Source organism: Lacerta agilis, chromosome 14, assembly GCF_009819535.1.
Source record: "Lacerta agilis isolate rLacAgi1 chromosome 14, rLacAgi1.pri, whole genome shotgun sequence".
Classification (NCBI taxonomy): Eukaryota; Metazoa; Chordata; class Lepidosauria; order Squamata; family Lacertidae; genus Lacerta; species Lacerta agilis.
Window position 1 is genome coordinate 29802244 of NC_046325.1, and position 25299 is coordinate 29827542.

Consider the following 25299-nt stretch of genomic DNA (forward strand, 5'->3'; position numbering starts at 1 on the left):
GGGGGGGGGAAAGATGAACTTGAACAGCAGTGGCTGTTCCTGTGGTCATCATCACATGCCCAGCACCGTTTGAAAATAGTGCAAATTGGAAGAGGTGGCTGGGATGTGCCCACAATGACATGGAGGCAAGTCTGGGTGGGATTCCTCAGGATATCTGACTTTCCCCTCATCATCACATCCTTTAAAAAATGCTTAAAGGAGAATGGAGCTGATGCCCTTGCAGAGGCAACTAGTTACAAACTGGAGATGGGAGAGGGCTCACTCTGGTGGGAAGACCAATGCTCTTGTCAGCTAGGACCTGATTTAGCTTAGAGCTTTTGAGTGGGCTGGAAGATGTTCTTCACCAGAACGGAGCTGCTTTGGAGGTGGAAGGAACAGCTCCTGCCCTTAGATGAAGTCTCCACCCTGCCTCTTTGCTGTTGGCTTTTGGGTGGCTGGTCTGACGGAGTAGAAAAAGGTCCTTTTCTGGAGGGGCTGGAAAGCACCTTGATGGTGAGCGCTGATTGTTTGCAATGGCCTTGTTAACTGCAGGGGACCTAACAAAGCCCCCTGAAGGTATGGAAGAGAAGGGTCATACTCAAGCATGAAAGCGAGGGGTTGTTTCCTTCAGGTCAATGTTTAAGACCCCTGGCTGTGGGAGATTTGGGAGAACCGAGTGACTTTTTCTCCCAGCAGAAATGCTAAGAAAGGCTCATCCGTGTGCACTTCTGAAGACCTCCAGGCTCTCACTGCAGGATTCCTGTGTGGGGTTTCCAAGTAACGCCTTCCAAATCTTGTGCATCAGAGACCTCAAAAGCTCCACCCTGTTGCCGCAGCTGGACCTTTCCGCTGCCTTGCGCCTTGCTGGATTCCTTATCCCTGGTTTGGAAAATGCCCTGCTCTGCAAAGATAGCATTCCTTCCAGGACCAGGTGGCAACAGTCCGATTAGTTGATCCTACCCTCGAGGGGGGTGTCTTCAGGTATCTGATCAGCAGACTGCTTCACTGTTTCGCCTTGGGAGTGCAACTTCTTGTGAAATAAGTGCGGCATCGCAGACACAGCTGACAAGGGAGCTGGGTGTTGTTCACTCAACCTGCCTCCTTTGGAAGGGTTCAGTACGACGGGCTCAGAACCGAGGAACGTAGACTCCTGGCGCACCTTTGCTTGGCACTGCTCTGCCCATGGCAGGAAGACTCCCTCTGAAGTCTTGCTCTACGTCTCGGGATCTGTGGCTCAGGCACAGATTGCTTTCCTATAGCAGAGAGCAGCCCGGTATCACCCAAGTTAACCTTTGTCCTGAACTGGAGCACCTCCCTTTTCGTTCATGCCCTAAACATGAAGATAAAGGAAGAAGCACAGGACAGTCTAAACCAGTTGCATGTCAAAGAGCAATAAAAGAAAAAGAAAAATGTAGGAAATTGCAGCATGCACCACAATAATAGCCCCGCAAGCCTGAAGGCCATTCACCTGCCCACTTCAATTTCCTATGAAATCTTCACATTTCTTTACTCCTTTCTTCTGAGGTCTCTGTGTCTTAGTTCATTGTCTACTCTAACCCTCCTTCCTTCAGCCACCTTCCCTGCTCAGCTCCCTGCTGCTGGCATCCTTGTCTCAGACAGCCTCTCCCACTAGCATTTCCAGCCTTCATCTCCCCTTCACCTAGACCCCTTATCACCTCATTTCCTTCTCAAAGAATCCAACCTGTCCCTAGATTATGTAGATTTCCTCAAAGCAGCCATGTGCTTTGTGATCGTTCCACAGCTAACCCTTTCCCCCCAAGCTGGAAGAAAACCTGTGAACATTCTGTGACATCACAGCAGCTAAGCTGTTGGCAGGCGATGCCCTGATACCCACCATTCCTTTCTGGCTGCTGTTGTCACCTTGCAGGTTGAGGAAAGGGTTGGTTTGTGCAGTGAGGACAGGTGGGATAGTTACCCCTGCTGCAGCTGACATCAGGCTGTTCCCACTGGTGCTGAGTGATGGGGAAGCCATCAAGGAACTTCCCGGATTAAGCTGCTGAGGGGAAATGGAGGCCAGGAGGTTGCTGTTGGCAACTGAAGCTGCAGGGGCATTGGAGTGGAGGAGGGATGTGGAGGTAGCCGGCCCGAGGCCAGTCATGGACAGCTGGGAGGAGCTGGCCATCTGGAGCCGCTGCAGCTCCCTCTTCTGCTGAATTTGTTGAATCATCTGGAATACCAAAGCCTGCTGCTCCTGGGGACAAAATTACAAATGTCAGCTGCAGAAGGATCTTGGCAGCTCTCCCTCCATGCCAACAGGAGAGTAGAACTAAGGGAAGGAGTGCTCCCATAACTTAGGTTTGCCACCCCAGTCATGGGCTGGAGCAGGAAGGAAAGCTCTGCCTGAATCAGGATCCTACGCTATGGGATTTCATCTGTTTCTTGAGGTGCCCCCCCACAGGGACTCCACCCCGCAGTTCAAGAGCCACTGCTCTGCCTACTGTCTCTACACCGCTCATAATGTTATGAACCTCTCTCATAATTCCTCCGCACCCCAATCTCCTCCCCCCCCCCGATGATCCAGGCTTTTTTCATCCTTTCCTGGAACTTCCACCCCAGCCTTTCCCCTACCTCTCAAGTGTAAGAAGCCAAGGCACCTCATCAGCTGCTTAGCCCCCTTTCCTGCTACAACTGTGGGCGGGGCCAGCAGGAGGAGCCAACCAGAGCAGAGGTACTTACCGGGTTGAGTGGCTGCGAAGTCAGGAGCTGCTGCAGTTGCTGGAGCTGGAGCTCATGCTGGCTGAGCAGCTGCTGCTGCTGCTCAGTCAGGTGGCTTGTGCTAGCCATGCTGGAGAAAGGGAAGAGGGACAGAGCGCCGAGGGGGGTGGGTTAGAGAGATATCTCCAGAAACGGTAGGGCCACGCCTCAAAACATTGGCGCTCAAGACAGAAAAGCCAACTGACACCTCTGGTTCTAATTTCACCCCAAGTAACACCTGCAGTTTCCTGCTTAAACCTCCCCAAAACAAACAAGAGCTGAGGCAAGAGGAGTGCTGTTTGGGTCAAAGAGGGCTTGAGAAGAACTTAATGGTTCACTGTGTCCCCTGGGTCAGATCTGCCCGCCTCCCACTCTGCCACCTTCCAATGGCACTGAAAATTGGCTGCGTTAGGAGGCATGCCAGGCAGGCTCCCTCACCTGGCCTCATGTATGGGAGGGCAACGTGCACGTGGCTCTTATACAACCTCACTGCACTGCCCTCAGGTGCTTCCCATAGAGGCACCTGGTTGGTCACTGTAAGAACAGGATGCAGGACTAGCTAGGCCTTCGTCTGATCCAGGAGAGCGCTCATTTCCCCGCCGCCTTATGGCAAGAGACCAGGCCTTGTTGATGCAGACAAACTGGCAGTCCAGAGAAGGCATGCGTCTTGCTCACCTGCTGTCATGCTTCCCTTATTCTGTCTCCTTCCCCCCCTTTGGTCACCTTAAAGGTTAGAAACTCTCTTCCCTTTTACTTGCACCCAGGTATAATTCCTGCAGTCACAGAACTGCAAGGTGCACGTAGCCCTAGTTTGGATCTTTCCAAACTGCAGGTTGGACTACACTTCAAGGCAGGGGTGGGGAATGTTTTTCACACATTTCCCTGTTGGGCAACATTCCAAGGGCCACATGGCAATAGTGGGCAGGGCCAGGGCCAAGAGTGGGCGGGACAACAGGCTTATGCTTTATGTTTGTGCAGTAGGCAAGTTCATCCTCCATCCAGACCAGAGTTCAAGGAGACATCCCAGCCAGGCAAAAGTACTCTAGGTGTGAAGCAGGATTGAGGGGCATGGCTTGAGGGGAGTTCTGAGGGCCAGATAGAGGGCCTGGAGGGCCGCATTTGGCCCTGCGCCTGATCCCCACTCCTGCTTTAAGGTGAGTGCACATCTCTGCATCTCCTGCTTCCATCACTGATGCCTTTCCATCGTTTTGTGCCTTTCCTGGATGATATAGCTCAGAGGTATCCACAAACCTCGCAAAACACACCACATGTGATTAAATGTGAGGCCAACCAGAACAGCAGGGGTGGGGGAAAGCCAAAGGCCTGGGAACCTGGCAGAGTAGGTGGGGACAGCCATCTCCCCTTAAGCTTTCACCAGTAAAATGCTTTTCTTTATTGAAACTGGAACGTGTGGCAGAACTCTGGCCAAGTAGAGTTTGGCACTGCAAACCACCTCCTCTGTCCCTCCTCCCTCTTCTCCCCTCCTTCCTGAGCCTTACCTGCTTTGGCTGCTAGAGAGCTGCAGGTTTGGGGGCCCACTGCTTTGCGCCAAGAGGGGATTCTGGGCCTGGGTGGCCACTGCTCCATTCAGACCTCCCAGGATGCCGTTGATGGGTACCTGCTGCCCTCCCGCCAGGCTCCCGAGCAGACCGTCCACCAGGCTGTGATTGGCAGGGGTGCCTCCCCCGTGGACAGTCCCCATTGCCCTGGCCAAGCCATTCACTGGCGGCGGCTGTTGCACCCCAGTCGTCATTGGGAGGGAGGCAGGGCTCTGCTGCAGCAAGGGCAGCGGGGGCGTGCTGTGGAAGGAGAGGGAGGAGCTGCTTCTGCTGGGGCAGCCGGAGTGAGGATCCTGCGAGGAGGGAGGAGAAAGGAGGAGAATCATTCTGGTGCGCAAGGGATCCTACCCAGGGGCTGCCTGTGACTGAATCCAGCACATCCCACCAAAGGGAAAGGCATCCGCCAGGTCCAAACTGCTGGCAACAGGGATGGCATTTTGATGCCCAAGCTAGAGTGTGTGTGTGTGTGTGTAACCCTTGTGGGAGGTCTCCTGTGCCAGCCCCTGAAATGAATGGAAGCCACAAGGTGCTGCCACACTCATACACAGCTCCCACTGATTTCATGGCAGCTGGTGCTGCAGGAGATATTCCCCATTGGATGGTCTGCCTGCCACTCGGCCACACTCCATGGCACTCCAACTCTGCCATGGAGGAGCCGCTTCTGGCTGGGGGGGTGAAAGTTCCAATAAGCAACAGTGGGGAGAATGGAAAGAGATGCTCCGTACCTCGGAGGAAGTGGAGAGAGAGTTTTCGATGCCAAAGCTGTTCTTGCAAGGAGGGCTCTTGCTGATACTCAACGGGTCGCTGTTGCACGCTAGAGGGAAAAAGAGAAAATCGGAAAGTCTCTCCAGAGGACATCTGCACAGAGCACCTTGTATCTCCGACTTAGCCCAACTTAGCCCACCCTATCCAAGGTGATGGCTAAGAGCTTCTGGATCACACTAAATGTCTTGGGTCTGTGCCTCTTTCTTTTGAGATATATAGGTTGTTGCCACCTGACTGTCTCAAGATACAATGGAGTGCGCCTCCAGGGATGAAGTCAAGGCACTGCATTAGCTGCACCAAAGTGACCTCTCCAAGTACAAGTGTGTTGGAGGTCCTGGGCTGCCCAGACAATTCTTGTTGGCCTCACTGATGTGGTCCAAAGGACAGCAGAACATACGTTTGGCACCAGCTTGGCTGCAGGAGTTGCCAGAAGGAGGCATACAAGGCACCATCCAACCATCTTAGGGACTTCACCGTGGATTTGTGTAGGGTTTACTCCTTAGCCTTTTCTTCTCTCAAAGATAACTTGCAAGGCAGAGGTGGTTTAGGATCAGAGTTTTCCTTCTCCTAGATAGGCTACCTTCCCAGGTTGACAAGCCTCATCTGCCTCTCACTTCCCTCTACAGCATGTGCAGAAACCACCATATATAATTGCATATGCTGATTTCTGACTCTCCTTGTCTGCAGAGTGGCTGAGGAACCAAAAAAGGCCAAGGTGAAACCATAAAGTTTGTTTTGTTTTGTGGAGGAGGAGCTGGAAACCCTCTTAGTTAAGATTAAGGAAAAGGAAGTTGAGGGACATAAAAGCACGGTATCCCATAAATGGGATGCCATGACTGGAAAAAGTCCTTGTCAGGAATTAAGAAGCAGCCAGGCAGGGCTTAGGGGAGAGTTCATCTCCATACCATTGGAGGCCAGGATGTACTGGGCCTGGCCTGCAGGGCCGTGGCTGGTGGTGACGACCGGGAAGGGGACAGAGAGCTGGACGTTGAGAAGCTGCAGGCGCTCCTTCTTAGCCGCTAAAGTCATGATCTGCTCCTGGAGCGCGGTTCTCTTTCTGCAGCGAATGAAGGGCCTTGAGCATTTCTACAACTGCAGAAAACGTGGGTGGGAAGGGGGCCGGGGGGAGGAGACAACGAAGAAGGGCCGGGAGTGGAGAGGGGTGGGGAGGGAACAACAGTGACACAGTTAGAGCATACACGAAAGGGAGGAAGCAGTAAAGTGAGGAGCACAATCAATGAAGCCATCAGGCTGCCCATAATTCTCTGCCCTCTGATTTGCACATAAAGGAGCCCTCATTCATTCGCCTATTATATTTTCACCCTGCCCTTCTTTGAAGAAGTGCTGGGTAGCACACATAGGACCGCCCCTTTCCCCTTTGCAACAACCCTGTGAAGTAGGCTGAGAAATAAGTAAATGGTCCAAGGTCATAAAACATTCTTGGCTTGGGGGACACATTGGAACACAGGTCTCCATGGTTTGAACCCACCACTCTAGCCATCATAGCACACCTGCAACCTGGGGCCCTACACTCCGTGATGTTCAGGAATGAGGTCAAAAGGTCTGAGAGATGTGAGGTCCGATCTTCCAACATTCGCACGAACCAACAGTTTGGGACAAGTGGTTCATTCGTTCTATTTTTAAAGAGAGGAGCCTCTTCTCTGCGCATCTGCTTTGCTTGTCGACATATGGCATCAGAATGCCACCTCCCCACCCCCAAGCAAGCCTTAGCAGGGGAAGTTTTCTGCAGAATGGAGATAACCTGATGGGAGAAGTATACATGAGTGAGGCTTGCCCCTATCCTTAGCCCCTGAGCAAAGGCAACCAGTTCCACAAGGTCTCCTGCGACTCACTGTTAACACCGGCTTCTCCATTGCCCTGTTTCTCCAGGAGCTGCTCAATGTTTGGTGTAGCCTGGGGAACGTTTTCCAGCTGCCCGCTGCTCGTTGATACTGTCTGGTCAAAGAGAGTGGGGAGGCTGCTGATGGGGGACCTGCAGAGGGAACAGGGTGGCGGGAAAAGTGTCGTCAGAAGGGGAAGGACAGTCAACACACCTCTTAAAACAAGCTATTAAGTCCATTTGTCTGATGTTCAGAACTCCACGTCAGCTGGAAGGAAGGCTGCGAGATGTAAAAAAAAAAAGTTCAATCCTGCATGTATTATGAAGATTCCATGTTTTTGCTTATTTGGCATCACCAGCCACAGGGTAACTAACATGTTTCCTTTCTCAAATCCTCATTGCATGTGGAGAGAGTAGCTTTTCTGCGAAGATACCCTTGATACCTTGTCAACACCCCCTGCCCTGCCATTTCTCTGCACTTGAAATTTCACCAGGCACTGCATATTCAAGGGTATCTTCGCAGAAAAGCTACTCTCTCCACATGCAATGAGGATTTGAGAAAGGAAACATGTTAGTTACCCTGTCATGCCCCCCAATGGTTTTGTCTTACCTTTAGTCTGTTGTGTGGTGCAACCATATCTCTGGATATTATTATTATTATTATTATATTATTATTACTACTACTACTACTTTTAATCTCATGTTACCCTTGCTAGTTAAGCAGTGCATTGTTTCATTCTCTCTTACCCCCCCCCCCGGCCCCGTGCAGCATTTCAGGCAAATGAACTTACATGGAAGAAAGACTTTCTTGTGGTGATGATCCTCGGCAGACAAAATTACAGTCTTCCAAATCTGCTTCTGGAAGTGGAAATATACAGAGTGGCTTAAAAAATATATATTTACAGACAACCTCCCAACACCACCCCAAATGCTTGATATGGCAGAAGACCTGACCAGACATGATGCAACAGCACTACTGTTTGTTCAAACCCAGATTCTGTACTAAAACCTGCTGCTTAAAAGCCTAAAAACTCTTGCCCTTTGCCCTTTTCTCCAAGGACACTCCACATCCAGTATCAAAGAGAGCATCTGGGAAGGCATATTCTAGGGAAGTAAGCTTCAAGTAGGGATTGAAGCTTAGCTCTCCCTATGCCTCTGTTTTGCTGTTTTAAAAATGGCCCCCAGTTTTAAAAGGGAAGACTACGGTTTATAGAAGCAGGTCTATCGTCGTCTCCAGATCAGCCTGCAAAATCCCTGGGTGATTTGCTACATTAACACAATTTTGCCCAAGTGAATTCAACCCTGATATTATTTATTATAATCACAGATCTTATAAGTCTTAAGTTCTCCTCAATTTGGAGTTTCTCAAAACACAGCTCCCATTTATTTCTGCATACCCACAACTGCCCTACATTCAATAGTTACACAGTTAACATTCTACACTAAGCGGTATTACACCTTCTGTGGATTCAAAACAAAGCCTCTTAAACCTTCCTGTTAAAACTGAAAATGCTCAGTGCAGCCATAACAACACAACCACTTCCTGTCTCAAGGAATGGTGTTACTCCCACATGCCACCAGATGGCAGGCTAGTGCAGTCACTGTGTCTCCATAACATGGTCTCTCTCTTTCACTGCGCATGCGCACATAATTTCCCAAGGGTTCCAGGTCATATTTCTGAAGCTTGCCTGCTGTACTTATACACCAAACAGCTTGATCTTTGTAAATGGCATGTTTTCATTTTCATTTTCATTTTTTAAGGAGTAAATGTGAAGCTTTCCCCCCTAGCTTACCCATCACAGTTCCCCTCGTGTGTGGAAACCTCATCATCTCTAAAGGGTTTGGAACTAAGCAGCAGAGGGAAGAATGGAAGGCGATGACCTTGTAGACAAGAGTGGCCTTGACTTTCAGAAGGACATTATATAATCAGATCATTTCAAACTTTCCGGTTTGTGTACCTGTCCGGTTGCTTTCAGCTTGGTTCAGCAGAGGATTGACCGACAGCCCAGAAGTAAGGGGGCTTCCAAAATATGCGAGGAAGGGAGACTGAACGTAGATCCCGCCAGTGAGAACACCTGCAGAAGTGCGGACAACAAAGGAAGAAGGGGAAAGAAAAGCAGCCATTTCATTTCAAGAGTCGTCTTTTCCAAACTTCTGATCAGAGTTTAGGCTGGTACTGAATGGATGAACAGAAGAGACAGGCAGCAGACAGAAGACATCTGGGCCTCTGTCTTAAAAAGAAGCTCCAAAGCATTTCATTCTCATGTGGCTGAAGGGACACTTCATTAAAATGAAACCATGTTTTTCTGCAGGAAACGGAGGTGAAATTGATGCTGGTGGTGTGGGGTACCTGGAGGCATGTAAATTAGCCAGAGACTAGAATAATGGCTTTGGATGCTGAATCATCATCAGGATGGAATTGTGAGGGGGCTTTCTGGATTGCTGCTTCAGTTCACCACTTAGCATTCTCGTTTCTGTTTTGCTTTTACTCGGGAGATGGCAGTGGTTTCAGAGTCCAGTTAATGAATGAACAAGTTGCAAATAAAAATGAGCGCCTACATTTACCGTGAGGGCTGCAGACCAAAAAGAACAGCACCCTTGACATTTCTCATGCAGCCTAGCATGGTAAAGTGCACCCAGCCACTGAATATTGCTATTTGCTAGCGGGTTTTCTGTATTGCATATTACAAGTTGGCCCACTATAGAGCAGCAAAATCGGCAAGCGGCAGGAGCAGCGTGCCTGAACAACGAGGACTTGGGAGTTACCCAAACCCTGAGAAGCAGCCACAATTGTTTGCTTCACATTTTACAAATCACGCTCCACAGAACTTAGTCAAGCCCTAGGCCGTTTCTGTTTGTTTGATGTCTTTTAACTTCTTTACCCTTTTACACACATCCATCTTCCCCAGCCTGGTGCTCTCCAGTGTTTTTTTTTGACCACAACTCCCATCAGCCTCAGCCAGCACAGTTGTCCTTTAGAACGTGCCCCATGCCAGAGTGGATGGCTCAAAGCACTGGGAACTGAACCCCCCCCCCTCAGTGCACAGAAATGACTTAGAGAGCACTGATGCTTGAAGTGCTTACCTGGGTTGTGGAGACGGAGGAAGAAGAGGCGGTTGGGATGGTGCTAGCGAAGGGAGAGCGGGTGAGCTGGGGAAGCGACGAAGTGCCTTGATGAGCCAGGAGGCTGGAGGAGAGAGGAGTGCTACACACTGTCCGGAGCACCCCGCCTCCGTGCGAAATCGGATCTTTGTTACTTGTATAGATCCCTGCAGGAAGAAATGAAAGCAAGACTTGAAAAGAGATGGCCAGGCACCAAGGAAAAGGGTGTCTATAGCTGCTTGTTTCGAATTCCCACATTGCCTCTGCTCCTCTCTCTCAGGATGGTTTGACCACCTTTCCTTTCCTTCTGCATCCTCCCAAAACAATCCCTTTAGGGCACGCCAGTATTGTTCCCATTTTAGAAAACAGGACCAACTGTGGCTGGTTTTTTTTTTCAGTGCACAGCATAGCACACAACACAACAAATGCACCTCTGTTACGTGCCTGATGTGTGGGATCCAGATAAGGCATTCTCTCAGGCAATAAACCGCAATGTTTTGATTCTGGAAATGACATTGTTTCCCCCAGCTATTCAGACCAGTGTGGTCTGGAATGCTTTCTGGAATGGACAGAAACCCTCTGGGCAGTATTCATGAGATTACCGATGACTTAATTATACAATTCCTGCCTTCAATGCCCAGTTCGTTTGATGACTCTAAGGCCAAAGACAGATGTAAGTTTGTAGAGCAATGAGACTGATCTGGAAATGCCCTCATTGCATCTAACCCAAATGGAATGATTTCTCTCCAGAATCAATCGCAGAACAAAACAGTTCCCAGAAGATGCTGTATACAGCATGGCTAGCCTCTTCTGACATCCCCAACAGCCTTTCCTCCATCCCAGAGCAGTTTTGCGTAAACACCAGGAAGAGTTTTCTAACTAAAAATAATATTATAAGAGCTGTTTGACAGTGGAACAGACTCATAGAATTGTAGAGTTGGAAGGGATCCCAAGGGTCATCTAGCCCAACCCCCTTGCAATGCAGGAATCTCAGCTAAACCATCCAGGTGGCCATCCAACCTCTGCTTCAAAACCTTCAAGGAAGGAGAGTCCACAACCTCCTGAGGAGAGCCACTCCACTGTCAAACAGCTCTTGCTGTCAAAATGTTCTTCCTGATGTTTAGTCAGAATCTCCTTTCTTGTAAATGGAAATTCTAGGATTCTACAATTCCACCACCATTACCCTTTAAAAACAAAAACAAAACAGTGGATAACATTTCTGTAGTGCTGGGTTTTTGTTTTTGGTTTTGGTTTTAGAAAAAGAACTACCGGTACATTCTGCATGAACCATGGCCAGAGAGCCATAAATGACAACCTAGCCTAGAGCTGATTCACTGCTATGCATGTCTGCCAATTCAGTTGTGCTGAGAGAAAGCCAGGCTCACACTGCGGCTGAAGAATTCACTGCAAGCTCTGTTTTCCTCCCCACCCGACCCCATACATAAATCTTCACTGTAATACTAGCTCAGTCTGCAAAAAGGGGACTTCCTTGCAGGTTGGGTGGGAAGCTGAAAACTGAGTAGCCTCAAGTAAAAATGAGGGGTAATTCTTAGTCAATTTCACACCCTCCCAACCCAGCAGCCAGTCTATAAATTTTGCTTATTTTTATTTTTTAAAGTGAGTTCCTGGGGTGGAGTCAGGGATTGGCTCCTCAGGTCTTGTGCCTTGAGATGCAGGCCACAATCAGAAACATACTTGCCAGGTGTAAGCCCCACAGAACACAGTGGGATTTATTTCTGAGTAAATACACATAGGATTACATTGCATGATAGTTTCAGCCCTGGTGCCCCAGATAGCTCAGTTGGTAGAGTATGACATTCTTAATCTCCGGGTTGTGGGTTCGAGCCCCATGTTGGGCAAAAAAATCCTGCATTGCAGAGGGTTGGACTAGATGATCCTCACGGTCCCTTCTAACTCAACACTTCTATTATTCTTTTTGCAAACCAGGAGGTTGGCATGCACATCATTCAACCCAACAATATACACCCAAAGCACACTTTGAACTATTGGGCTGCATCCTGGCCTACTTTACAGGGCTGCTGTAAGGACTACAAGATAGTGTATGTGATGTGTTGGAAAACCTGAATATTAAAAAACTCTATTAAAAAACTATTTTGGGGGGGTACTATTATTGTAATACAGCAGTTTGGACAAAAGGTGAGCTCTGATAATTAATGGGACCCAGGTAAAAACTGTTATACTTGGAAACATTATCAAAAATGTTATTCAGGTGCTGACAGCTTTTAGTGCTTTTCTAATTAAGTTTTGCCAGCTTAATTTTAACTAAAGTTTCAACCGTTGCATGTGCTTGAGAACACAGATCAAGGGAAAGGCGGAATCTATGTGCCCGTTTACAATCCCTAAACTAGAGTTAGTATCATGTCTGCAATCCTCGAGGCTTGAGAGATAGTCACTTGCTTGAAGAGAGTTCTAAATTTGACCTGCCCCTCTACTAGTTCTTTGGTAATAAATTACACATGCACAATAGCATTCATCCAACTGATTCAATTTCATTCAAAGAATGAGGTGGGTCCCAGGGTCTCCTGTGATGGCCACTTTTATGCATCATGTACCCGAATTGTCCATGCTAGAAACTAAAGTGTCTAAAAACATGTTTGACATTGGTGCATGCTTCAGGGATCTCCCAAGTGTTAGCACATTCCACCTAGGAATATCCTTGCAGCATGTCCCTCGCAACTTTGAGCCACAAGAGGCTGAAGCAACCTGTAGCAATAGCCTTGGGTGGGAGGGCAAAAATCTAGTAAACCTTTAGGAACCTTCTCTTTTCACTTACTGCCTACCAAACCATCTTGCCTTCAATATTTGCAGATGTAATATTGTTCTAGCTATTAGATCCAGCCCACCACAGCCCAGCCACCTTGCTGAACTGAGAAGAGAACACACCTACTTCTCGATTCCATATTGGCAAATGAGAAACTACGGTACATTTACATTCCACCCACCTGGGTGGCTCTTGCCTAGGTAAGCAACCAGCACAAGAAGCAGAAAATGGGGACCAGGAAGGGATGAGAGAGAGAATGGGAGAGAATAAATTTAGCAAATGGGTAGATATCTGTAGCAAATGGGTAGGTATTTAAGATGATGCCGCCGGCACTCTAAGGGACACTCTTTAGACCAGAGCTTTCCAAACAGTGTGTCACAATACGTTAGTGTGTCAGCTAGATTATGTAGGTGTGTCATGTGAGCGCTCCTCCTGGGGCTGGTAAGGGGTTAGTTTAACCTCCGGTTTGCTAATAAAACTGAATTACTATGTCACAAGATGATGCGTGTCTAAAAAGTGAGCCAACAACATGAAAAGTTCGGAAAGCTCTGGTTTAGACACTTGCACCTGCTAAGTGCACACTTGCAACATTGCTGTCGGCCACCGAAAATGTAATGTGTGAACGCGACAACAACAACAACAAAAAGCACGTTTGCAACACACCTATCGCAACAAGTTCATTCATCAGGGAGCTGGTGCTGGCTGCGGCTCCCACACTCTGCTTAAGATGTGTGGGGGGGGGAATTCGCCCTTAGTAGGCCTGGATTACGGGTTGACAGGCAGACCCACCTCACACGAAAAGGCTGTTTCCTTTGAACTCAAGGGAGCGAGGGAAAGGGGGGGGTGGAAATCCGTATGGCCTGAGGTTACGATTATGGGGAGGTGTGTGGCTTGCAGCAGCTCCTCCCTGAGAAATAATTGCATCCTGGTTTCTCTTTCTCTTCCTCTCTACCGGCCCCTCCCCTGCCCCAAAGCAATGAGAGCAAAAGGCCTTTACCAGGGAATGACACATCGAGCTCAGCTACGCCTCCTATGCCTCCCCTTCCACCCTCTCATCTGTCCATGTGACCTGAATAGCAAGCCTGCACAGAGATAAGAGCATGCCAAGTCAGCTGTGCCCAGGCCGGGCCTCCCACTTCCTTCCCCTTTAACCCTTTTTTGCTGATGCTGCCCCCTTCTTTGCCATCAGTGTCACTGCCAGGAAGGTGTTGCTGGTGGGGATTTTTTTTTTTTTTTTACAGTGCCTTGCTTCCCGGCAGTCTCAAATACGCACGCAATGGGTGTGTTGACGAAGCACTTTTGGGAACGTCCTTCGGCGTGTAATGGGATCGCTACTTGGCAGGGAAATGAAGTGCAGGTGCTTAGATTCCACTCTGCTGCAATGCCGGGATGCTTGGAAGACGGGCTGCTCTGCCACAAGGATGTGGTTTGGGATGTAGGCAACCACAGTCATGTGCGTTAGCCCTAGTTGTGGCAGCGTTCATCACAGGAGGGGGGGGGGGGGCTGCAGAATCGGGATTGGGACATGGAGAAAAGTTAAGTCCGTGGCCTAGAGCAGCCTTTCTCAATCGTCCTAGCTAGCAGGACCAGCAGTCAGGGATGATGGGAGTTGTAGTCCAATGACATCTGGGGCACTAAAGCTGAGAAAGGTCACCCTAGAGTGACCACGGGCAAGTGAGGCCAAGGCTCCTGCACCTTCAATACTTGCTTAGAAGAGAGAATTTCAGCAGCTGCAGAATGCATGCCGAACAACATCTGCTGAAATTCCTTCTCTTGCATAAGTATCGGTGCCCAACCAGTTAAGAGTGGGCAAGGAGGCCAGCAGTAGGTGGCGCCAGAGTCAATGGCAGGCAGAGCCAATGAATTAAGAGCTTTGCTCCAATCTTCCTCCTTGCTGCAAGACTATGGAGACAAGAGGAAGCTGCTGCAAGCGGGAAACATGCCCCCAGTGGATGTAAGTAAGAGCACAGACAGATGGGAGTTGGCTGAGGCAGGTGGGGCTGTGCCCCATTTCTCCTGGTGGTTCAGTCTCCACTGATAACTATTAAAGGTGTAAGAGCCCTGTTTTATTTTTCACCAATCTACACGGTTGCTACAAAAATCACCCTCCCCAGCTGCTATTTGGCATGGGAAAGATGCTGCCACTGGTGCCAATGACAGCCTCCCTTCCATGTCAAGCAGCAGGGTTTTTTTTGGAGGGGGGAGGGATTTTTGTAGGTTTCACAGCACAAGGGAAAGTGTTAAAAAAAACCACCCTCACAAGTATGGGGAACCTTTGCCTCCCCCAGATGTTGCTGAACTACTACAGTGGTACCTGGGTTACATACGCTTCAGGTTACAGACTCCACTAACCCAGAAATAACGCTTCAGTTAAGAACTTTGCTTCAGGATAAGAACAGAAATTGTCTGGTGCGCGCCAGAGGAGGCCCCATTAGCTAAAGTGGTGCTTCAGGTTAAGAACAGTTTCAGGTTAAGAACGGACCTCCAGAACAAATTAAGTAATAACCAGAGTACACTGTATTCTATCATTCCTGGCCATTGGCCACACTTGCTGATTTGTAGTTGTACTTCAGCAATATCCAGAGGCCAAGTCTTCGCAACACCTGGAAGGAAGAGGCAAGGCTGACATGATGAATAGGCCTAGATACAAAGAGTCTGCAATACAAATGAGCAACAACCAGCACAGCTACTGCCTGAAAGCACAACTGGAGTAACACTGAAGGACTTTGGGAAGAACAAACATATTTTCTGGGGCAAAGAAAAACAAACCCCTCATATAAAAGACATACCCAACTCTAGGCCATGTTTCTATACACATTTCCACCATTGCACAAGTGCTGCAAAACAGATTCCGTTTCTGTTAACCAAGAAGAGGGTTCAAGGAACAGCACAGAGCTCAGAAGGACCACCCTCCTAGCTCCTGGAAGTCCTGCTTGTGTTCAGCACCCTTCTGGCTTTTGAGACTAGCAGTGCAAACATCTTTTTTGCTGCAAGCACCTGGCTCAGGAAGTTGAGATGCGCTGTGGTTTGCTGGCTTGTTGCACTCGCGAAGAAATCACACACTGACACACATCACGGGTGCCTTGCCACAAACAGCACAGGAACGGCTCTGAGATTTCACCAGGTAAAAACATAAGAAGAGTCTTATTGGATCAAACAGAAGGGCCAGCTAGCCCAGCATCTTGTTCTCATAAAAGCCAACCAGACCTGAGTACGATAACACTATTCCTCAGTTCTGATTCCCAGCAACAGGTCTACAGAGCCAGTGTGGTGTAGTGGTTAAGAGCGGTAGACTCGTAATCTGGGGAACCGGGTGTCTCCACTCCTCCACATGCAGCTGCTGGGTGACCTTGGGCTAGTCACACTTCTTTGAAGTCTCTCAGCCCCACTCACCTCACAGAGTGTTTGTTGTGGGGGAGGAAGGGAAAGGAGATTGTTAGCCGCTTTGAGACTCCTTCAGGTAGTGATAAAGCGGGATATCAAATCCAAACTCCTCTCTTCTTCTTCTTCTTCAGAGGCATACAGCCTTCAACAGTAGATGCAGAACACATCCATCACAGCAGGCAGCCACTGATGGCCCTGTCCTTCATGAATGTGTCTTTAAAGCGTTTCCCAAACCTGGGTCTCCAGCTGTTTTCGGTCTATAATTCCCATCATCCCTGACCACTGGTCCTGCTAGCTAGGGATGATGGGAGTTGTAGTCCCAAAACAGCTGGAGACCCAAGTTTGGGAAATACTGTTTTAAAGCCTGAGATATGCAAGGTAAGGAGAGCCCTTCTGGATTAGCCAAAGGTCAATCTAGGCTAGTATCCTGTTCTCTCAGTATTACTATCCACGTTGCAAACCTTATCCTCACAGCTACTAAGGACTTGGATGGCAACTGGAAACTTAAGAGTTGATAGCACCTTTGCTACCTCAAAACACACCACATTTTCCCAGCGCTGCGGTGAATACAGATGGCGATGGGGGAATGAGAAGTTCTGCAATTTTTATCACAGTTTCTCTGGCACGGGTTATATTTGGACTGCGACGACGGCCTACTGGCTACATGCATGTCATCTCCAACACACACACACACACACACACACACACACAGATTTGCTATAAAAGCAGACAGCTCATCTGGCACATGATGGCAAGGTGAGACTTGCTTGTGCGTTTGCTTGCATTTTACAGAGTTGCAAGGTCAGGTTCGCCCTGTGGGTAAAGAACCCACTGCGACCACTCGCTATTTCTCTAGATAGATAGATGTAAATACAGTGGTGCCCCGCTAGACGAAAATAATTCGTTCTACGAGTTTTTTCGTAGAGCGAATTTTTCGTCTAGCGAAGCGCAATGGAGTGCAGAGGTTTTCACGCTAAAAAACAAACATTTTTTTTCGTCTTGCGAAGTAGCCCCATTGACTTTTTCGGGGCGGCTTCCGCTAGACGAATGCCATTCGTCTAGCGAGTTTTTCGTCTAGCGAGGCATTCGTCTAGCGGGGCACCACTGTACCTGCCTTCACTCTTGGTTTCTTTTGTTTTGTTTTTTCAAGCTGAGAGCCTAGAACTCTGCAGCAGAAGCCAAAACCAATAGGATATGCAGCACCCTGCCTAGAGGCTGTGGTACCTACCTGATCCCAGAAGTGGAGATTCCATACTGAGGCTCGGAAGCGCAGCTGCATGGCTGAAAGACCGAGAGGACCCTCCGATGCTGGAGCTGACCAGGGACCCTCCGGAGAAGGGCGAAGAAGACGTAGCCGTGGACCCAACCAGCTGGGCGCCCGGGACTTCCTTGTTCTTGCTCCCTTTGGGCCTCCCTGGCCCATGTTTGCTCTTCTTGCTGGCCTTGTGCTTTTTTTCCTTCAGGACTTCTCCTTCCTCAACATTGAGGGACGGCATCCGTTTGTGGCTGCCACCACTGCCGCCTCCACTCCAGAGGTGCCCCCAATAGAGTTGGAGACCTTGTAGTCCACGGGGGAAGCGTCGTTCCCCCTCTGCTGGCTGACGGCTGAAGTGGAGAAGCGCATGATGGAGCCGAAACCCGAGAAGATCACCTTTTGCTCAAAGATGTCGCTTTTCTGCCCTTCGTACAACGGGGAGCAATGAGCGGAAGACGAGGAGGAAGACACAGGCTTGCGGTATTTTCTTCCTCTGGCTGCTGCTGCTGCTGCTGCTCCAGCTTTGGGAAGGTTACAAAGTCCTGGGAGAAGGGCAAGGAGCTGCATGAGGTACCTGGAAGGGGTCAAGGGAAAGCAGGCAGAGATGAGGCATCAGAGCTATAGCTGTCACAGATCTAAATCTATGTGTTCATTTGTTTGCTTGAAAAATGCCTAAAGGTGCAGAAGGCACTGCTGGAGAAAGTCTCACTGCTCACAGCTGAAAGAAACTAGATGCTCTTCTCACTTGCTGGATGGTTGACGAAGACTGCAATCGAAAAGGCAAAACCCACCAGGTGGACAACATGGTTCCTTCTGGATGGTGTTGGACTATAATTCCTATCGTCCCTGACCACTGACGGTGTGGGCTGGGGGCTGATGGCCCTTGCAGCAAAAAACACTCTCTCTCTCTCTCATGCATCAACTGAAAATAAGACTTAGCATGTCTAATTGCATGCACTCACATTCATATGGCTAGTAACCATCGGGTTGCATCCAACTAAGTTCTATTCATAGCAGACTCATTGATATTAATGGACTGAAGTCCACTGTCATGGCTGACCCTACTGGCACCCAGTTCCTTCCCATGCTTCACCTGCAGGTGGAAATGTCCCACTGGAAGAGGATGTGCCAAAACCCGTCGAGCTTTTCCCACTTCCTGACTTCTTGGCCTTGTGGCTTGTGCCATGGCTTGAAGACTTCTTGCCTTTCACTTCCGACCGAATGACCTCTGTGGTTTCTTTACTACTCTCGTGGTGGTTGGTGGAAGTCTGCTGAAATGGACAAATGGCATAAGGAGAGAAAGGTTTGAGACATTGAGCTGACATTGTCTTGAATACATCACACCTAATACATGTGAATTTGGGACATTTTTGGAACGTGCTACTACTGTCAGGAATCTTTGGAGATCAAACCCAAAAATTCTTGTTAAGAACATCAGGCCAGTCAGTGGTCTTGTTCAGTGGCCCATCTATTCCAGAGTCCCGCTTCCACAGAGGCCAAAAATATGCCTATGGGAAACCTCTGAGCATAACCTGAGTGCAATAGCGCGCTCCCCTCCAGAGGTTTCCAGAAACTGACACATGGCTGCCTCCAACATAACCATCAGGGTTAGTAGCCAATGATAGACTTATCCTCACTGAATTTTTTTTTAAGCCATCCAAGTGGGTTGCTATTACTGACATAGCTGAATTATGCTAGTGGTGAAAATTGTGGATACATTTAGGAAAAGTTGCTATTTCTTAGGTCTAATAACTCATAAGGGATGCGGGTGGCTCTGTGGGTTAAACCACAGAGCCTAGGGCTTGCTGATCAGATGATCAGAAGGTCGGCGGTTCGAATCCCTGCAACGGGGTGAGCTCCCGTTGCTTGGTCCCAGCTCCTGCCCACCTAGCAGTTCAAAAACGCATCAAAGTGCAAGTAGATAAATAGGTATCACTCCGGCGGGAAGGTAAACGGCATTTCCGTGCGTTGCTCTGGTTCGCCAGAAGCGGCTTAGTCATGCTGGCCACATGATCCGGAAGCTGTACGCCAGCTCCCTCGGCCAGTAAAGCGAGATGTGCACCGCAACCCCAGAGTCGGACATGACTGGACCTAATTACCTTTTAATAACTCGTAACACCAGTATAATACAATAAAATATGGTATCATTAGGAAGATAATTTAATGATAAGCATTTAACCATCAGAGTTGGTACAAGGAGTACGCAGCTGACTTCCAGAAATATGAGGTACCCAATTATTTATTTTTATTTCTGAAACACAAGTTTTCTGATATAACAGACTTACACAAAACAGCAAGTTATTATTTTTTTAAAGTATGTCACACCCAGCCTCTCTAGCAGCCCAGCGAGCAGTGCCTCACCAACAGAAGCAAAGGGTGTGGGCACAGATGATACCCAGCAAAAGGTCACCACACACATAAAAAAACCCTCTTCCTGACTACACAATGTGCTTCAGTATATCCACACTTGGGTAACATGCAATTTTCTGTTAGATTTCCTGCCCCCCTTTACTGAATTATCTACAGATTAGGAAAATACGAATTAAATGTGGGCAGGGAGTAAAGGCTGCCACTCCAATGAGAATGACATTGTGCAGGCAAAGCAAAAAGCACACACATACATGGGCTGTATTTAATCCACTTGGAGCTTCCATGTGTGCACAGCCTTCATTTGAGAGCAACGAGCCATTGTAAGGGCCTAATGGGGAAAGTAAAAGTTGAAGAACTTTCAAAGTAAGGACTAGAAACTTGTTTGTTTGTTTTTAAGCTTCAGCAATTACTGTATTAGCCAGACTGTGAGGTGGCCCCCTGTGGGCAATCAAGAATTCTTTCAGATGACTTCCCTGGAAAAAAGTAGTGTGCAGTGCAAAACTTTTGATACACGGTTTAAAAAACACACACTAAAATCTCCATTTCCCGGCGGTGTGTAATCAAGCTATCACCGTACAACAGCTGGGAGGTTAAAATGCATTCCAGATGTGCCAGAGGTACGTGGAAAAGAGAGGGGTGAAAATCTAATGCGGAAGGCCTGTGCCTTCTCCAGGCCAGCAACTCCTGGGATGTTAAAATGTTAAACCCTTCTGATTTACGAACTTGGGGGGGGGGAATCTTTGACAACCACATCTGCCAAATGGGAGGGGAAGCAGAAAATAGATGGGGCAATGCAAGAGCAGCAGTCAGCTATGCTAAACCCTCTAGGGAACCGCAAAAATGACCCATATCCCAAGCAGGTTCAGCCGGCACACTGACCTCACTAACCACACCTCTGAAAGAGAAGCCCAAAGAATTTCCTTCCTCTCATCAACTTCTCTCCCTGCAAAAGTATTTTGGAACCCATGCACAACACATACATAAGTCATATGTGGGTGGGAAATAACCCAGAATCCACATCAAAAGCCTTCTTTTTAATCCGTCAGGCCAAAAGGTGATGGAGTGAATAATAATGTATTAATGCTGGGCAAAAACCTGACTCAGAAAATGAATCCTGAGTGGAAAATTCATTAAAATTTTAAACAGCAAGCAGTTAAGCAGAGGAACCCAGATGTTTTAGGGGATTGCTGATGAGAAGTTCAGATTTTTCAATTTAATTCAAAAAAGGCACCCAATGTATGAGACCAACTTGTGCTATCCTATACAAATAGTGCCTGTCTCCTTAGGTGGGAGTCGAGACTCATCTCTAGAGACAGAGACTTGGCCATTCATCCTTCATGGGAAGTTCTCCAACTTCCCCTGTTAGAACAAGACCTCCATGTCCTGATTGGCTCCCAGCCTTACATTCTGACTGGATGCCAGTGGGAGTTCTATATAAACCCTTCCTAATGCAGGTCACCCCCTAGTCTGTCTGCAAGCCAGGACTTCCTCACTCACACCTGATCAAACTTTTTCTCTGCCCTCTCTAGTTCTTTCTTTTGCTCCCTTGGCCTGTTGGGTGATGGCCAGCCAGCTAGGCATCTGACAGCAACTGGAATAACTTATTCACACCATAAGCTTAAAGCATATCCAATGCACATTAAAAGCACAGGGCTCTCCCCTATCAAAGAATCCTAGGAATTGTAGTTTAAGGGTGCTGGGAACTGTAGCTCTATGAGGGGAAACTACAGGTACAGGTCCCAGAGATGCCTGTGAATGTGCTTTAAATGTAGAGTGTGGATCTGTTCTTCAGTGGGGGCACAAAAACCCTGATCACCCTCAGTTCCTTGACTTTGCTTCAACCATTTAGAAGTATTACCCCCCCCCCAGATCGAGCTAGTTCACCCTCTTCTCTCCTTGCGAATCGCTTCCAATCTCCCAAGACACATTCTCAGCAATATTCAGAGAGCAATCAAACCAACACAGCTTAAGACACAAAGACAAGCAGAGCACTGAGAGCCACAAGATACCACCTGGAGAGAGAGTATACCTGATTCACAGCCACCTTCAGCCAGCACTCCTGTCCCTTGTACTTGGAGGCAGGATCTGTCCCATAAAGCAGAGGAACATCTCCTAGATTCTGGCTTGTGAGATGAGCTGCTACAAGGAATGACGGAGACTGGAGGAAGAAGCAAGGAAGCTGGATGCTGGTGGAGTGGGGAGGAGAGCATTAAAGGGGAAAAATCCCCAACAACGGCGGCAGCTGAATTGTGCGCCTCGGATTAGACTAGCACTACTCTGACAGCAGGAGGAGGGGAAAGAACAATAAACAATCAAACCCAGTTGAGGGTTCTTCTCCTGCAAACAAGACAAAAGGGATACAGTGAAACTGCTAGCAAAATGCAAGAAGCTAATGGGAGAGAGCAATAGCCTGTCAGAGGGGACTTCTGTCTGTCTTGTCAGAGCAAACAGACCCAAGCCCAAAATAAAGGAATAAAATGGGGGAGGGGGAGGTTCTGTGTCCAGAATGGTGCACAGATTTGAGTGATTCACTGCCTATGCTGCACAACTTCGGAATCTGTGTTGGCCAGATGTCTGAATCTTTCCATAGGTCCTCCTCACATAGAGAACTAGGATGTCAGAAGTGTTATATTGGATGCAGGTGAGAGCTCACATCATAAGATGCTTCTCCATTAAATACTGTGACTGCTGCTGCTACCAGTAATCTAACACACACAAAAAGCAGCACGTCAGGGAGCGGTAGGCAATGTTGTGCCAGATCGGCTTTCACCAACCTGGTGCCCTGAGGATGTTTTGTGCTGCAACCCATCAGCTCCAAAGCTGATCTGCAGGTTAGTGAAAGCTGATCTAGGCTGTGCTAGACAGACCAAATTGCCTGGCCCAGTTGTAAGGGCAGGTTCAGATGAGGAAGTAGAAACAGCTCCTTCCTGCATGCTTCCAAACTAACAGGGAAGCAAAGGGGGGAAAGTATTAAGAGGCTTCTGACAGTCTCCTCCTGCCCAGGGACCACAAAAGCTCCTGGCCATTAATTTGATACAGCAGGAGTCTTGCAGACAGAGATGGGTCCCAGTTTTGGGGTGGCCCAGGCAGAAAATCCAAAGGGCGCCCCACCCCAAAATGTATAAATACAAACTTAATAATGGGACAACTGGCCGCCGAAATGTGCAGCTGCAGGCACCGCTGCAACAGCTGCCTTGCTCGGCCAACAGGCCCATCAGGATACGGCAGATGAGGAAAAGGGAAGCAGGTTGGTTCCACCATCATCAGCTCTGCTGAGAAACCTGCTCCATCAGGTTCCTCCATTAGGTTGCAGAAGATGAGATGAGAGGAGAGAAGCAGGGCCATTCCATCTGCTCTGTGGAGAAACCAGCAACTTTTGGCTTCCTCTCCTCAAGCTGTTTCCTTCCCAGCAGGTCATTATACAAACTATGTAATTAAGAATTAGTGCCTGGGTTTGCTATATTCCTCCTCCATCCCAAACCCTTTTTCCTTTTGTAGCTTATTTTTTAAACCGTAAACCCAAGCACAGAGGCTATCTTATTTCTGATATTTCCAATATGCTCTGGGTGCCTTTTTTTTAGCTAAAGGGCAGGGTAAATATTATTTTACTTTAAATAAATAAAATGATAGCAGAGCAAGATCTGCATATGCAACAAGGAACACAGAGCAGACATGCATCCTGTTGCAGAGGGGGTGTGTGTGGCCTATATTCTGACCAATATGATACTATTCATAAAAATAAGGTTGTCACTTAAAAAGGTAAAGTTAAAGGACACCTGACAGTTAAGTCCAGTCGCAGACAACTCTGGGGTTGCGGCTCTCATCTCGCTTTAAAGGTGAGGGAGCTGGCGTTTGTCCACAGGCAGTTTTTTGGGTCATGTGGCTAGCATGACTAAGCCACTTCTGGCGCAACGGAACACCGAAACCAGAGCAGCGCACGGAAACGCCATTTACCTTCCCACCGGAGCAGTACCTATTTATCTACTTGCACTTTTTGGCGTGCTTTCGAACTGCTAGGCTGGCAGGAGCTGGGACCGAGCAATGGGAGCTCACCCCATCACGGGGATTCAAACTGCTGACCTTCTGATCGCGACCTTCTGATCGGCAAATCCAAGAGGCTCAGTGGTTTAGACCACAGCGCCACCCACGTCCCAACAAGGTTGTCACTTACAGAGTGTGAAATGAGGTGCATTATTCAGCAGCATTTGCAAATATACAGAAAACCCCATACAAGCACCTGGTAGAAAACATGCCATCGCTGATGAGTGCATACAAACAACTAAAATATACAAAGCAATATATATAGATTGTACAGAAATGCATTAGACCAATTCCTTCCTGGAGGATGCTAGGTCTATCCATAGCCAGGAACTACAATAGTGAAACTGAAATCCATGGCATGAGGAATGATATCAGATTATCAGGTGTTGGGAACACACAACAGGATGTGTCCCAACTGTGCTCTGTTTGTGTGCTTCCCGAAGGCACCCAGTTGGTCGCTGCGGTAAACAACATGCTGGACTAAAAATACTCCTGGTCTAATCCAGCAAACCAATTTTCTATTAGCAAATGGAAGGTCAAAAAAGGGTGAAAACTGAGCTAGGGAAACAGTTCTAGATGTTCTTTTCCAGTATAAGGAAGATGCCCGGAGATGTATGAAACAACAATGAAGATAACAGCACCACTGTGCATGTGTAGAGTATTTTCCCTCTCACGACTCACCCACAAATATCTGAGAATGGGGAACGGAGCTTTCAAGTTAGGGGAATATGACTCCAGGCATGCTCTCAAGTCGGGGAAATTAAAGCCCTCCTTAAAATTTCTTTCTCAGACTTGCTTTATATCCAAAAGGATTTAGGTCAGCTGCAATCTCTGGTGACACTAGGAAACCCAGTGGGAATCCGCGTATGGCATTAGAGCATCCAATTAAAATACTTCTTCCTCCGTCACAGCCTCCTGACCTGGATTATGGAGCTGGGGAGGGATCATAAACCAAGAGGGGCAAACGGCAGAGAGGGGGGGGGAGAAAGTTTTCAATTTGGAGAGCCAGATGTTGAGGGTCTCCATCTGCGGCAATGTATTGAATGCCTGTCAACAAGTAATCAGAATGTTTGCAGCTGCCGGGGTGGGGTGGGGTGGGGTGGGCGTCCAGAGTGGGGTAGAGGAGTGAAAGGATGCAGATTTAGGCAGCAAAACAAGGTGTCAAGGTGGACTGCACCACTTCAGGAATGTGTGGGGAGGGGGGGGGAATCCCATTTTCAAAAGCTCCTGTGTGCTTAAAAACTCCCTGCAAATAGAAAATCAACACGGTAGGCAAAAAACTTTGCTCCTCAAATCATGTGCCGATTTTCCATTTGCAGGGAGAATCACAGAATCAGGTTTACCTTATTTATTTATTTTTAATATGGGCTTTGTGTCATTCATAAACGCTATTTCTCATCTGTAATCTCATTCTGCCGCATGCGTAGACCGAGACCTCAATTCAACTACAATGCAGGGAGAAAGAAAGCAGAGTACGGATTTCCCCAAGTGTAAAAGAGGCTATCTT

At 48.2% G+C, this 25299-nt stretch overlaps 1 protein-coding gene across 1 annotated transcript in view; it reads right to left on the reverse strand.

Moving 5' to 3' along the window:
- Window positions 1-1187: 1187 nt before the first annotated feature.
- Window positions 1188-25299, reverse strand: part of MLLT6 (MLLT6, PHD finger containing) — an 84468-nt gene continuing 60356 nt past the window's right edge. The window contains 16 exon segments of the mRNA XM_033168110.1: window positions 1188-1309; window positions 1835-2191; window positions 2677-2785; window positions 4194-4546; window positions 4979-5067; window positions 5924-6063; window positions 6065-6110; window positions 6872-7011; window positions 7650-7716; window positions 8817-8888; window positions 8891-8933; window positions 9943-10127; window positions 17355-17654; window positions 17657-17867; window positions 17870-17955; window positions 18475-18652. Of these exon segments, the coding sequence (XP_033024001.1) occupies window positions 1265-1309; window positions 1835-2191; window positions 2677-2785; window positions 4194-4546; window positions 4979-5067; window positions 5924-6063; window positions 6065-6110; window positions 6872-7011; window positions 7650-7716; window positions 8817-8888; window positions 8891-8933; window positions 9943-10127; window positions 17355-17654; window positions 17657-17867; window positions 17870-17955; window positions 18475-18652 (2421 nt within the window). The 3' untranslated portion in view covers window positions 1188-1264.